Consider the following 15,551-nt stretch of genomic DNA (forward strand, 5'->3'; position numbering starts at 1 on the left):
TGCAAAAATTTCATAAAAAATTTTACATTTTTTAAATATTGATTAATTGATACTTTTATTACAGTGTTTTATTAACACTACTAAATTCTCAAAAAATTACCTGCCGCTGGTTTTAAAAAATAAAGTTGAACACTTTTTTTAACTTATAAACTATAATGGTGACAACAAGAAATAGAAAGCGATTTACGCAGTTGCCGATTGTTCTGCATACAGAATCTGAGGACAGGAAACACACCACGATAACTAATTTAAGGACAAAATTTCATATGTTAAAGTTCCGTTATGTATTTTATTTAACTTTTGTAGTGATTGTTCTAATGGAACTTAACTCTAATAAGCCACCTCTCTCTTCCCATGCCCAATTCTGGCGTGATAGCAGCTATATCATGACGCTTGATGGTCACAGCTTCTTGTACCAAGATATTTTTAACCTTCAATATCCTCTCAGGTTGCAACCAATTCTACTTTTACTTCGTGGCCACCAAAGTAGTAGTTACGACTGGAGGAAAGTTATTTCTTATTTTCAAAAAAAATTTTCGCGTATAATTATTCCTGATTTACCAGGTCTTGATTATGGCAAACAAGCCGAAATGATTGAACAACTCATGATTTCCCTGCATGTTGATCATTTTCATTTGTTGACGCATATGGGTGGAGAAAGAATTTTAGAGGAGTTGCTCAGTACAAAACTGGCTTCAAATATTAAAAGTTTATGTATAATTAATGGAGGTTTTTCGTCGCTGCCATTTTTTACTTCGTCCTTTTTTTTAAGAAATTTTGCAAAATATTCTTTTGGTTGGTACCTGTTTAAATATGCAAACCTTTTTACTTTTCACTTATCCGCAGATGACTTGTATGATCAATTTCTTGTTTTACTGCATCGAGAAGGTAATTGGACGGAAACTGTAATAGACGGAGATCTAGAAAGTTGGCATAAATATTTAGCAAACATAAGTATTCCACTGCGTCTAATTTATGGATTAAGAGATGCGTCTATTAAAACATATGTATCTACGCACAATTTGACAAATTATCATGTGACTTTGCTAGAGAGTGTAGGATATTATCCACAATTAGAGAAACCAGAATTGTTTGTCAAAGAGTATTTCAAACTGTTTAAAAAGATTTTTTGATCACTTTTTTTTCTAGTGTTTTATTTAAACGAGTTGTTTAGGGTGAAATCCTTTTTGGCATTTTATCTTATTTAAATATTTCATATAACTATTTATGTTTTTAATGTAAATGTTTAAGTTTTTACATTAAATGTATTTACACATGCATACATAAAGTTAACATGCTGTTATCTCTAGTGTTTTATATGACCAAATATTTGCGTTGAAAATTACTTTTTCAGTTTTCGTTGAAACCTTGTTTTTCCCTAGTTTTCGTATTTTTTTGTTTATCTTTATGTGATAGTTAAGTATAATTACAATTTAAAGCCAAAGAAAACATGTCGAACGTCCACCGAACTTTAAGATCAGCGAAGCAACTCCTGAGAAAAGAACTCAATGAAAAACTTAAGGGAATGTGTTACCAAGATAGAGTTGACCAATCAAAAAAGATATTAGCGAAGCTTTTTTCGATGGAAATTTATCGACAATCGAAATTTATATCTCTTTATTTAAATATGCCTACTGAAGTATTTACAGCTGAAATTCTTGCTGATGCGTTTAAACATGGTAAAGTATGTTTTATACCTCGTTATATTAGTGACGACATGGATATGGTGCGTTTAAGAGATCAGGATGATTTTGATAATCTCCCGTTAACTGCTTGGAACATCAAGCAACCTTATGACGATGAAATCAGAGAAGGTTCTCTGGATGGAATAGGACTAGATCTAGTATTAGTACCAGGTTTGGGTTTTACGAAGAGTGGCGATCGTTTAGGTCGTGGTAAAGGATACTACGATCGTTATTTTCTAAAGTATGAAAGCATATTCCTCAAAAAACCAGTCACTATCGGATTAGCGTACGAGTGTCAGCTGATGGACAATTTATCTGTTGATCATATGGATGTAAAACTAGATTACGTTTTATATCCATAAAAAAAATAAATCTTTTATTAATAGTAATATATTTCTTCTCTATTTCAGATATTTTTTCTAATATTTAATTGGAGTTTATTCCTCGTAAACCTAAATAAATCTTTTATTAACAATTACATATTTCTTTTCCAGTTGTTTTTTCTAACATTTTACAGGAGTTTATTCTTCGTAAATTTATACAAACTCCTCCATCATCTCCTTTGTAATTTATCAACAATAAGATTGATTTTTTTTTTTTTTTAATATTTTACTTTTTGTGAAACACTTTATTGTCGATAGACTTTAACTAAATACATTTTAATGGGTGATCAAGAAGACGAATTGACCAGGTGAGATTTTGATGTAAAGAAGTACTTTAATTTTTTTTTTTTCTTTTACATTTTAGAATTTTCGTTTAGATTTTTTGTAAAACTTTCGTCTTTATAGACTGGCTATTGCTGAATTAACGAGAAATGCGAGGAGAGGACGAGAGCGTTCTGCTACGATGGGCTCGTTAGCATGGTAATCTATTTTGAAGAAGTTATTGATGCTTAAAAGAAATTCACATTACTTACAGCGCTATTAAATGGTTTTTTTTCTGTTTAGGAAGTCCACTCCAGTTCCTGCTGCTAATAAACGTTTTTTACAAAACACAATTATTGGAGCAATCCAAGCAAACAAAAAAATATCCACTCAAACTCTAAAAAGGATTAACGATTCCAAAGTAGATACAAAAAATAAAAGAACAAAAATCGACAAAAGTGGGGAAAAAATCAAGAAATCGATTGATATTCCTCCTAAAAAGAAAAAAGATAAAGCAGAAAAAGATGCGCCTTAAATCCGCGAGTAACAACACGCAGTTGAACGTAAACCTAAAATAATTACAAAAATCAAACGTGGGTCAAAGCCTAAATGTCAATTTCGTTTCGTCAAAGTTTTGTTGTAACAATTGAGTTGAATGTTTTTCAAGATGGAAGGAATAAACTTTTAACTAGTGAAGCTTCTCTCTACCTTTTGTTATTAATTGGTGGGACATTTGCATTTTGCAACACTTATGACGTAGGTAAAATATAAAATTTTAAAGTTCACATTTTTTTGTAAAGATCTGTCTGCCTATCTTCTATATAGTGATTTTGTGAAACGCTCTCACGAAATTTTGATAAAATAAGTTAAACAAGACGCTTTGGCAAATCGTAAAAGAGATTTCAACAGTTGTAACTTTTTAGGCTGTTGGGTGTAGGTATTTTATAAACTCTTTAATACCAAGACCCAGTGCAAAGTTATGAATTTTGTTTTTATTGTTGACTATTGATAAAATTTCAAAGATTAATTTAATGAGAAATCTGCTCAGGAAATTGATAACTCGCTTTTAAAAAAAACCTCATAATTCAGCAGCATAGAAAAAGGTTTTTGAATTAACGACGGTCCGAAAAAAGATTGAAGAAATAACTTTGTTTTGTGGTATGATCCAACATTGACAGCAGTGACGAAAACAAAAAAACAAAAAATATTTTTTTGAATACTTTGATTTAGTTTTTCCTTATTTCGCTAGAAGAAGAATATTACGGTTCTATTAAAATTCTGATATCATAATTTGTTAAGTTTATAAGTTGTGCTTAATACCGATAATTTTAGTTTGAGAAAATTGAAAATAAAATCTTTTTTTTTATTTTAACCGAAGTTTATCTTGTGCGAAATAATTATACGTTTTCTTTTTGTTTTTTTATAAGAAACTTGTTCATAAGAAGCTAGTACTAGAAGCCCCGAAATCTTAAGAAACTATTAGTACTAAGTTACTTTTCAAAAAGAAACTTATTTTGTTAAGAGTTCAAGGAATATTTCCTAATTTGTGTTCTGTTCAGGGACAAACCTAACGATTATATTACATTGAACGATGTTGATGGAATTCAAATAAATTTAGTTGATTAACTGTAAAACATTTTATCTTACTTGTGAATATGTTTTCAAATTTCATTTTACTTTTTCTCTCTTGATAATCTGAAATTTAAGAAACTCCTAAGAAACTTTTAATACTAGAGTTGTAAAAAAGTTCATTTAAAATAAGAAACTTTCTAGTATACTAGCTCATTTGTTTGGTTTCTTACACACACAGAAAAAAAAAACGTGTACATACTTTTATCCTAATAAAACTACAATTGTTTTATAGTGAAGTTAACCAGTTTTTCTCTGCGTTCTTAAATTTAAATTTTCGTTTGTAACATTTTAACGCAAGGGAGCTTTTTGTGTGGCAATACATTGCACTTTTGGAAGACTGCCAATTAGTAAATTTATAGTTTACCCGTGTTGGGAGATAAACCAAACCATGGATGTATAGAGATGGACGTGCAGCTCATTGTTTTACAGCAAAGAGGCCGCAGAAATTAGCGAGCAATGCGAGTTTCCGACAAACTCTAAATTTTCAATAAAAAAAATCTATTAAAATGGCTGCCCTGAGTTTTAAAACATAAACTCTGATCACGTGGTATGAGTTTAAACTTTTATAGCATTTGTTTAATAAGACTGTTCAAGATAAAGTAAATATTTCACGCGTTGACAATATACATTAAGGTAAAAGAAATTAGTTGTCGGCACGAACAGATTTAATCATTTCTTTAAGACGAACATTTGTAAATTTTTTAAACTTTTTTCGTGTAAGTAAAGCCCGTCAATGATAAAATATACTTGTAAGGTCAGTTTTAAAATGACTTAAAAAGGTATAGCAAAATTTAAAAAAGCTTTCATGAAATTTTTGTCAAGATCTGGTTTCATTCACCAGCCTAAATTTTGTGTATTTTTTTTAGTATTTTTTCCGATATGTCGCAATTATTTGCCTCAACTACTCTATAAGCTTCATAACATATTCCAGTATGTATAATTTTTTTAGTAGGTGTATTTTCTAATGGGCTTTTTTTACAATTCATTTGATAAAGCAAAACCTTTTTTAAAAATATTCAAATTTATAATTATCTTGCAAAATGCGGCCAGGTATTTCGTTTTTCATTTATTATACTATTTCATTTGTCATAAAAAGCACATAATAACCTATTTGTTTTTGTCAAATAAAAATTAGTTTATATATAACTGGTAAATCATGTAATGTTAATATTAAATACTTAGCTATTTTTGCGGTTTGCCATAAATTGGCTTTGCTAAATTCTTTAAAACTTTGACAAACTATTTTTTTCTTTATTGTATTTACATTCATTTTATGTATAAGTTATTTATCCTTAACTGTATAGATTTCTATTGTTAAAAATAAAAATAGAAAATTCTATAATATTCATAAACTGTAAGTCTGCAGCAATATAGTAGATAGAGTAGTTCCCTGGACATGTAACCATTGTGTTCTAGGTAGCTAAAAAACTAGTTGATATTTTATATTATTTATTATATCTCAAGTTATGCATGTACTAAAGTCGTTAAGTAAATGATCTCAATTTCTATATCATCATCAGCGTTATTTCTTAAAATATTAAGAATGTCTAGCTATATAAAATTAAGCTTAAAACTTGATTCTATTGCTGTTATCTTTAATAACTAAAAGGAAGTTGATGTGACTGATTAGACGAGACCAAAAATTTTCGACGAATCCGACAGATTTTAATATAATTTAATTTCTATTGTTTAAAACAAAAGATTCGTAATAATAGGCAACTAGCATGGTTCGTAAAAAAACAATATGACCAAACTCAGCCTTTTTTCATTTTAAGTGAAAATAAATTTGTAAACACCTCAAGTATTTTGGCGTTAGACATAGTATGTCTTCTCAAAATATTTTTAAATTATTAAAAACTGAAGATTTAAAGAGAATAGGGCCTGGACCCGGGACCTCTCGCACCCTAAGCGAGAATCATACCACTAGACCAACAGGCCTACATATCTTCTTAAAGTCTTATACAACAAGATTGGTGAACTAAAAACTTTTTGTTTCACATTTTGATTGTTATTTTGAAAGTGCATACAAAATAAAACAGCGTAATTTAAGACAAATTTTATGTATATACTAAATATAATTTAGCTATTAATGCAAAATTAGCAAATATTACTTACTCAACAATTATCATCAGATGAACCATTGTCATATTCACAATCTTCACAATCTATGATGCTCGCCGAATCGACAAAAATCTTTGTTGCAGGCTTCTTAAGACTTTTCCGAGAGTCGCCCGAATGGAAGAATTCATGTTTTAATAACTTACGAAATATATACAGGAGTTTTGTGCATAGTAACAAGGTATGTAGTACCACGGATATAGATTTAGATGAAGAGTTTTTGTTTCAAAACAAACTTTTTTATATTCGATAAGATTAATATCATAGTCAGGAAATAGCGTTTTTAACAAAATACTGAAATAATCTCACCACTTAGCTCCGGGTTCATAAAGAGTCTGCAACTTGCCACTTTCTTAAATACAAAAGACAGCTAATTTGCAACAAATACTCAAAAAAACTACGGATGCAAAGTAAACAAGCCAAAACCGTTGATCTTTTTTAACTTATACCTCATTCACACTAACAAAACCGAGTTTTGATAACACTCGCTTTTAGAACGGTGTTCAGTTAAAACTTTTTTTAAGTATTATTCGTGACACCAAAATAAATCAGGTTTTTACGAAACAGAATCGAACTTAAGTTTGGTAACTCAAGTAAAAACTATTTTATATAATACTTCGGTCACGTCTACTATGAAGTATTTTTTAACAAAAAAAAATGGAAAATTTACGAAATGAAGAGATATCGATTTTCATAACTATATTTAATGTTTCGAAGTATTACAGAAGACGACACCAGCGAAGTAATTTTTATTTGGAATTTATAAATCAAGTTTTATTCAGCTCTCAAGACCTCGGTTAATTTGGAAAAAATTGAGATCTTATGATGATATATATATATATATATATATATATATATATATATATATATATATATATATATATATATATATATATATATATATATATATATATATATATATATATATATATATATATATATATATATATAAGGGTGGGTCGAATTTTTTTATCTTTCCTTTACATGAACAAAAAGTTGTCTTGGCATCAGTACAGTATGAAAATAATATTTAAAGATTTTTTACGAAACGTTTAGAGGTCCCAACTTTTGATTAAAGTCTTACCTTATTTGATGTATTTTACCCATTTCCTTGGTACAATCTAAATACGTACCAACTATAAATAATTGACTAAAATGCATTGGCAAATGGTTTAGCACCTAACTATAAGTGCTAAAAAAGAAATGGAATAATTTTTATAACGTTATTTACATGTGACGTCACCAACATTAGCAACAAACCATGTGCTGGATTTTTTAGAAACAAGCAAAATATCTAATAAATTATTTTGTAATTTTATTTTCTTCTTTGCAATAATAGATCTATAGTAAAATTCAAGTAGGCTAATATAGATGTATACTACAGTAGGCTATAGTTTAGACTGTAGAAAGATCACTTCATTTAACATGTAGGCCTATTTATGAGAGGGCTAAACATATTATAGTCTGTATAAATATTGGAATATTTATTGACTAAATTCTTATGAAAAATTGTTTTAACAACTTTTATTTATTGTAAACATAACTTGTTGTAGTTTTTTTTATTATTTTAGACAAATTATATTAAATATGGATAGTATGTGTACACGAAGTGCAGCTAAACATCCATTGTTTAGACAGTTAGTTGATCTTCCTGAAAATCAAATCCCATCATATGAAGACGTTATTAAGGCATTCTATTATAATCAGAAAACAGTATTGGAAATTAGCTTGCAAGAAAGATATTCAATTTTAGCAGACAGAGTGAAATGTGTTTATTCAAAAGCAAGTATTCCCCAATAGAAGTGAATAGCACAATCATTAGGATTAGAAGACTTATAGATAAAGTACATACACTTGAAAAATATTCAGATGCAAAAAGAACATCAGACACGTTCACTGAGAAGTTGAATTCTTTTAAGCAGTTATTTGACATTTGTACCTGCAAATGCTTTGATTCGGGCATTAGAGATAGGAACTTATGCACGTGCCCACTGCCAAATAAAATTCTATTGATAGAGTGGGATTTCTGGGTTGAGCAGAAAACTGTTAGAAATATGATAATTGGTGGAGTAGACAAAGAAACGACAGCAACACTGGAAAAGAGACAAAAACGCAAATTTATGAAATCAGTGTGTGATGAAGCACAGTCAAAAGAGGTTGAATATGAAACTGAGGAAGATATTGATGAGGATGAGCGTAACACGTCTGAAAGTAATTATACAACAGAGGAAGAGACTATCAGTGCAGAACAGAAACAAGTACAAGGAATTATGTAAAGCAGTTGATTGATGCAAAATTAGCAACAGAGATACATGTCTTATTGTTAATGGTGTTTTAAAAGACCTCAGTATGTTGTCTTCAGCAACAATTCTTGATCCTTCAAAGCTACGTCGACAAAGGAATTTCTGGAGAGATACTCTGGTTGAAGAACATATGCAGAGCAATAAGGAATTGTGCTGTATAGGTTTTGATGGAAAACAAGGCGTTGAGAGTTTTGGTTGTAGAAGAAGTAAAAAAGAAGAACACTATTGTATTGTCTCGTATCCAGGAAACATATACATCGATCATGTAGTTCCTGAAAGTAGTAAAGCTGCTGATATAACAAAGGAGTTAATGTCAGTTATTATAGAGACAAACTCCGTAGAAAGCATTCAAGGTGTTGTGTGTGATGGCACAAATAATAATACAGGTAAAAGCAACGGAATCATAAGAATATTGGAGGAGAACTTAGGTAGACCATTGCAGTGGTTGGTATGCCTTCTACACTGTAACGAGCTGCCATTTAGAAGGTTTTTAGCAGGCGTGGATTTTGCTCAAACTACAGGACCTTCCACATCGACAGGTACAATTAGCTCAGCTCTAGAATATGATCCGAATGAATTGCCTGTCGTTAATTATTTGCCAATTACTGGTAAGGTGACTGATTGTGATGAAGCTGTCAAGAAGGATCTTAGCACGGACCAACTGTACTTTTTGAAAGCATGGCTAGCAGTACAGCGTGGACGTCAGGCTTCTACAGATATTGATTTTCTCGAGAAGAGTTTACCTGGAAATATAAGTCATGCTCGGTGGTTGACGAAAGCCAACAGGATTTTGCGTCTCTCTATGTCTAGAGAGGTGGCATCTGAACCTCTCAGAAGAGTAACGCATTTCATTTTGAACTTTTACGGACCCTCTTGCTTCAAAATCAAATCAAATTCTTCTTGCCAAAATGGTGATAACAACTTCTTTTACTTAGTTCAGCTGTTTCAGGAACGGATGCATTAGATCAGGCTGTGGTTCATCCTGTTCTCGAAAATAACTGCTACTTTGCGAATGCTGAAAACATTCTGTTAGCTGCAGTTAGTGATAGTGATATGGAAATTCGTCGTTTTTCAGTAGAACAAATAATAAGAGCAAGAGAGAAGCAGACTAATAGTAACATACCGGTTCGCGTCTTTGATAAGAAGGATATAACATTAAATCTGGCTGCGACAACGTTCATTAACATGATTGACTGGGACCAGAGTAATGTTACGTCTCCTCCGATGCTATCACACCTTTCAAATGATCAACTTACTTACACACATCCAATACTATTGCCCGATGTTCCATGTCATTCACTGGCAGTAGAACAATTAAAGACATTAGCGCTGTGAGCTGTAAAGTTTATGGGAGAAAGTCCCGTCATAGCATGGTGTTACAGAGTAAGAAATCCAGATTAGAGATACCAAAAATAGACAACAAGAAAGATTTTATTAACTGTTTAACATTGAATGGTTACAGTTTACATTCTTTTTAATTTGTAATACATTGCAATACATTACACTAACATAGGGTATTTATGTAGTCTTTCTAGTCAGAGTTGGGACCTGTAGACACTGTCCATAAAATAAAAAGTGAGGTTTTTTCAAACGAGTACATCAAAAAGCAACTTTTTAGACATGTACAGGATCTCCAACCTAATATTTTTTACATTTCAACCCACCTTAATAAAATATATATATATATATATATATATATATATATATATATATATATATATATATATATATATATATATATATATATAATTATTATTATTCTCAATTTTTCATTACAACTTTTTTCATGGAGATTTATAAAAACTCTCGGCTTCCAAACAATAGAAGTTTTTAAATAATGCAACCTCGCGATGTTGTCTTATTTAGCTACGGTTTTTTAAACTCATTTATTTGAAATAAGGTTTTAACAGCAATGTGAACGGAAAAATGTGTCACTAGTTTAAATAAAGACGATTAAAACAAGTTTTATTTTTTGTGTGAATGGGGTATAAGTCCTTTAATTCATCATTCATCATTTTCCTATCTCTAATGCCTGAATCAAAGCATTTGCAGGTACAAATGTCAAATAACTGCTTAAAAGAATTCAACTTCTCAGTGAACGTGTCTGATGTTCTTTTTGCATCTGAGTCACCAAATATTTAACATTTTTGTTGCGAATGTCTGCCAGTCAAATAAATACATAATTTTTTTATTTAAAATTGAAAGTATAAGATCGTGTTGAACAGTAATTTTAAATTCGCTGACTCTTACAGGTGTGTCTTACAAATGTTGGAACAAGTTTCTGTTGTAACAAGTTCATTTGTTTCTTTTAAAAAATAAACCTAATTAATTGGCAATAGAGTGTGATGACCATGGATTTAGCCAGTAACGTTTTGAGTATCACTCAATCTCATTGGGCAAAACAAAAATACAAACAGAAACTTATCAGTAGCATCGAAGTTCATAAATATCTGTTTATAAGTACTGTGAGCAGAGTTTCCATTACATCATTTGGTAAATAATGTGAATGAAGTAAGAAAGCAGTACATTTAGAGCCGACGTAATAAATTAATGCCTCGTCACAATTCAGCTGCCTGTTACCACTAATAGCTTCAGGTTTTTTGGAGCCAACAAACGATTTACTTCTTCAGCAGTTATAAGCAACTTAGTGGTACTGCACATCTCTAAGTTTTTTGGTTTTAAAGAATAATCCTTCAAAGTTCTTTTTAAGCCACTCTTGGGGCCGACTTCCTCTAGATGACGAGAAAGGATAGGGCTGATTTATACTTATCTTAAATTCTTTCAAAAACGCTTCATCATCATTATCATCATCATCAGCTATAGACTACGCTACGGAGGTTTTTGATAAAATATAAAATTTTTTACAACAAAAATTTCGAGTTATATCTGTAACATAAACGTGTTGCAAAATATCAACACAAGAAAATTTTTTTCTTTTTGTATATGCTTCCGCCATTCTTTAGATTTTTTACCATTTTTGAAAAAAAACATCGTCTGAAAAAGGTTAAATTACAAAAAAGTGTGTAGCGATAAGATGGTAAATAATACACCATTGTACAGCTAAGTATTGTACAATGGTGTATAATTTACCATCACATTGTAAAACTAGCTTGAATACATATGGATAAAAAAAGCAGTATACGTTTAAAAAAATAAAAACAAAAAAGGAAATTTCAATTTTGAAAAAGTAAAAGCTGCCTCGTCTGCGCAAGAAAAAGTAAAAGCAGCCTAGCTTCACCTCTTAATTCACCTCTAATCCTTGGTGAGAGAACAGGTAAAAATTCTGTATTCACTCTTTTCCCGTGTAAGTAGTTGGGGGCTGCTGCTTTGTTAAGCTTAGAAGTCTTCTTTGTTCTGACTCGCATTACCCCTAGGGCCTCAGTACTCTTTAGTTTCAGAATGCAGTCACTTGAAAGTTACTGTCGTTGCTAGATTATCACACTTATAATGGATATACCATCCTGATTGATTTAACAAAGGTCGGAATTTCCTTAACTCATCAGGTTGATTCGGAAGAACTAAGAAATAATGTTATACAGAGCATCCCAGAGTTTATCTTCTACCTTTAAGTCAAAAAATGATTTAAAGAAAAATTTTAAACTTCATGAGTACAGGAGACCGGGGCTAGTTGCAACACAATTTAAAAAGCTATATTTATTTCTAACAACTTTAATTAATTTTTAAGTTTTTCAGGGTGATAAAATAGATAACGTACTTTTAATCCATTATTGATAGTCACAATGTAAAACTTGGTTATTCCGCGATAGTGAATACAAAATGAAAAAAAAAGTTGTTACAACTTACCCCACTCAGGGGGAAATTGTAGCATTAAATGGGGTAAGTTGCGACACAATACTTTAAAAATATAAACCTTGCAGAGTTCTCAGAAAATTTACAAATTTTTCTGTAACTTACATTGCTTCACATAAATTTTACACTTAAGAAAAAACTCCACTAGAGTTTTACTTTAAACTTATGTATGTAAAATATGTCTAATATTATAAGTAATTAAACGAGAATTTTTTGTTGACAATTTCGTCCATTATTTTTATAAACCGTCCGTTATTAGGAAAAATTGAAAAAGCGTAAAATCAATCATACGCATTGTTACACTGTTTCAACTTGCCCCAAGAAATTTATTGCAATTTATCCCGTAAATTACAACAAATGATCACTCTTATCAATGTATGTACCTATTTGCTTTAAATAAATCTTAAATAAAGCTTTTTTTGTTTGAAAAACATTTTTATACTTCTCATAAATTTAGTTTGCTTATATACTTCTTAGTTTACAGTAAAACCAAAAAAAGTTTAAATATAGAATTTAGAATTTTACATTGAAACAAAAAAGCTTTAATAAGTTTTGCATCTTTTCTTTTATATCTATAAATTTTTTATAGCTGGCATGCTATTATTATAATTACATAATGTCAAAATATTTGGGAATAAAAAACAAAAATCATCTTTAATAAGATACTGTTGTAACTTCCTTCCATTACAACAAGCTTCGGTCTCCCAAAACTCATGGTTTTCTAAACTTAGATCAGTTTGGCTATGCTTTTTCGTCTACATAAACACTATTTTCATACCCAGACCCCCATAGCTTGGCTTAAGGGGCCAATGAGTTTTTCTAAGATTAGGTTGTAATTCTGCTATCCTAACAACTCACAGAATCTGCAACATTGTTGCTGATCAGTTTACGTGTTGCTCTCCTCCAAGTAAAACTACTTGTTTATATTTGCAGATCTGACATCAAGGGATACCCACTTGAATGGGTGCATCAAGAAGAAAATTATTCCTTCCATTTAAAAACATTTCAATGGCGGATGTATATTTTGGTCTGATCTCGCAATATGCCAAAACAAAGGTTAACTATATCGATAACAAGAATGTCAATTTTGATAATCCAGCCATATTACCAGAAATCGAATTGAAGATTTTTGCGATATACTAACAGGAAAGTATAGGTGCATAACTGGCTTAATCAATCACGTAAATTATCTCGAAGCTTACCTAACTGACTTAATCAATCACAAAACTTATCTCGGAGTTTACCTAACTGACTTAGTCAATCACGCAACTTATTTCGAAGCTTACCTACTGGCTTAATCAATCAAGTAACAGAATAAAGTATTGCATTAGAAAGCTGGACTATATTGTTTTGTACGGCTTTACTCAATAAGCACGGAGTTTATAATCAACGAATTTAAATACTTTAATGTAGTTATACCTGAAAATAAAAAAACTTCATTTTCATATCGCAGCTAATCAATAACTACCTAATAGAAATTATCATCCAATGGTAATTGAAAACAAATGTGGTAGATTAGTAGGTACATTTTTTTTAATAACTCACGTCTCAGCTGCACTTGTTTGTAATTTTTTTAATAGAAAAAAGTTGTTCTTACCCCTTTATTTTTTAATTGAAATGATTTGCAGGATGTTTTTTCCACTTTGATGCGTATGATGATAATGATGATAAATAAGATGAGGATTCTGCATCTATCAAACTTAAAATTTTGATGCCTTTATGAAGATTATAAGTTTGATATTTTTTTAATGCATTAAATCTTATAATGAGTCAATATTTTAGGAAGGGAATTAGTTTTTCTATATTATAGCAAAATGCTATAATATAGAAAAACAGGATTCTTTTAGATTTGGTATTTTATTGCATCTACACCATATATCATTATTAGTTTAAAGTTATTATTAAGTTCAGATATGTCTATGTTTTGACTGTATATTGGCCTCAGCCATTTTTGCAGTCATGTCAAAATTTTAATGGGAAAGATTTTTTTTTTTACTGAACGCCTCCAGGGGGCTCGTATCAAGTTGTCTCAGTTTCATAACCGACAGTTTCATTACTTATGTTGGGGTGCAAACACCATGTTGGACAAGTCCACTTAAATCGCTTCAATTCCAAAGTTGTTTAGAAAACAAAGTTGTATTAAAATCTTTGAAAGTTCAGTGAGCAGAAATTGTAGCAAATACTTTCAAGGTTTGATTCCAAGCGGAGTCTGATTTGATGGAAAGTTGACTTTAGAAAACTTAAAGAGCAAGAGCATTCTGAAAAAACACTTAAACAAAGTTTAGTAGCTAAATTTTAAAAAATAATTTTAAATATCAATAAATATAAATTTTTTTCGCATACTGTTAAAATGATAAAGTTTTTTCATTGATATATTGGGAAAGAGGGGACCATTATGAACTTTCCATAATTTATCATGACCAAGGAAGCAAACCTGCTCTGTACAAAACTCACCTGAAGCAATATCTTGTGATGAGTTTATGGAAAAAAGCAATATATCACTTGAAGTTTCTGCTCCTCCTTTCCAGAATTTAACAAATTGTTAAGATCATTGATAATATTTTCAAAGAGTTCAAAAGAATGGCAGACTTCATTGCTAACTTCTTCTTTATCTTCTCCCTAGATTCTTAATTGTGAGTTTACTTATTCTTCTCCATCAAGGTAAACGAGACAAAATTTAATAAAAGTAATAATAAATGGTAGGATTTAATTTGGCAGAATGCGTTTTAAAAAATATTTAAATCTTTAAATGTTTATTCTTACTTGAAACAAAGTGACTCAATATTTGTATTGTACTAAATCAATTTCAAGTTTTAAGTAATTAAAAATAATTTAGGGTCAGTAAAACTATTGGTAAATATGCTACTAAGTGCCAAATGTGCCCAGACTGAATCAGCAGCTGAGTCTATACTAAAGTCACGGAGAAACCACACTTGTTATCTAGACCCTTCCTTAGTTGTAATGTTATTGGCTTCCAAGGATAACTTTAACTAACTTTGATAACATTTATAACCTTTTGCTGATGAATAAATGGCTAAGGTTTTTTTAATTTTTTTATCATAGAGTGAAAGCAAGTAGGAGGTGAGAGAAGTTAAAACTGAGATGCTTAAAATTTGTGTTTGTTTGAAGGAGAAGAAACTTCCTTCATTGACCAGATTTAAAAGGAAGCAGAGCTGAACTCTTCAAAATTCTAGGCCTTACCAGGGAGCAATATATCAGGATGAAACTACTGTAGAGGTTTTCCCTTCTACATCAAGTTCCAGGAATTTGTAAACCCTATTGATATTGTTAATATGTTAAGCTTATCCAGCATAACAGGTGAAGGCTAAGAGCGAGGATAAACTCCAAAATCTACTTTA

General features: G+C 30.5%; 3 protein-coding genes across 3 annotated transcripts; all 3 read left to right on the forward strand.

Moving 5' to 3' along the window:
- The first annotated feature begins 31 nt into the window (after positions 1–31).
- On the forward strand, positions 32–1,303 carry LOC145202436 (mesoderm-specific transcript protein-like). The gene has a single exon (XM_080075386.2). The coding sequence runs from the start codon at positions 156–158 to the stop codon at positions 1,131–1,133; it is 978 nt and encodes a 325-aa protein (XP_079931512.2). The 5' UTR covers positions 32–155; the 3' UTR covers positions 1,134–1,303.
- A 60-nt stretch (positions 1,304–1,363) lies between these two features.
- LOC145202445 (5-formyltetrahydrofolate cyclo-ligase-like) lies at positions 1,364–2,143 on the forward strand. Its single transcript, XM_090078117.1, has one exon. The coding sequence runs from the start codon at positions 1,451–1,453 to the stop codon at positions 2,045–2,047; it is 597 nt and encodes a 198-aa protein (XP_089934243.1). The 5' UTR covers positions 1,364–1,450; the 3' UTR covers positions 2,048–2,143.
- Positions 2,144–2,232: 89 nt separating this feature from the next.
- Positions 2,233–4,000, forward strand: LOC149892164 (protein POLR1D-like). The gene is made up of 3 exons (XM_090078118.1): positions 2,233–2,376; positions 2,474–2,548; positions 2,633–4,000. Exons 1-3 carry the CDS (start codon positions 2,348–2,350, stop codon positions 2,862–2,864), a joined length of 336 nt encoding a protein of 111 aa, XP_089934244.1. The 5' UTR covers positions 2,233–2,347; the 3' UTR covers positions 2,865–4,000.
- Positions 4,001–15,551: the final 11,551 nt, after the last annotated feature.

This window comes from Hydra viridissima, unplaced genomic scaffold, assembly GCF_058129835.1.
Source record: "Hydra viridissima isolate aposymbiotic clone 2 unplaced genomic scaffold, HvirCarnegie_v1 scaffold_2, whole genome shotgun sequence".
In the NCBI taxonomy this organism is placed as follows: domain Eukaryota; kingdom Metazoa; phylum Cnidaria; class Hydrozoa; order Anthoathecata; family Hydridae; genus Hydra; species Hydra viridissima.

Coding starts and splice junctions, on each gene's coding strand:
- LOC145202436 (XM_080075386.2), top strand. CDS start 156: ATGGTGACAACAAGAAATAGAAAGCGATTTACGCAGTTGCCGATTGTT.
- LOC145202445 (XM_090078117.1), top strand. CDS start 1,451: ATGTCGAACGTCCACCGAACTTTAAGATCAGCGAAGCAACTCCTGAGA.
- LOC149892164 (XM_090078118.1), top strand. CDS start 2,348: ATGGGTGATCAAGAAGACGAATTGACCAG. Junction 2,377..2,473: donor CAAGAAGACGAATTGACCAG/GTGAGATTTTGA, acceptor TCGTCTTTATAG/ACTGGCTATTGCTGAATTAA. Junction 2,549..2,632: donor ACGATGGGCTCGTTAGCATG/GTAATCTATTTT, acceptor TTTTCTGTTTAG/GAAGTCCACTCCAGTTCCTG.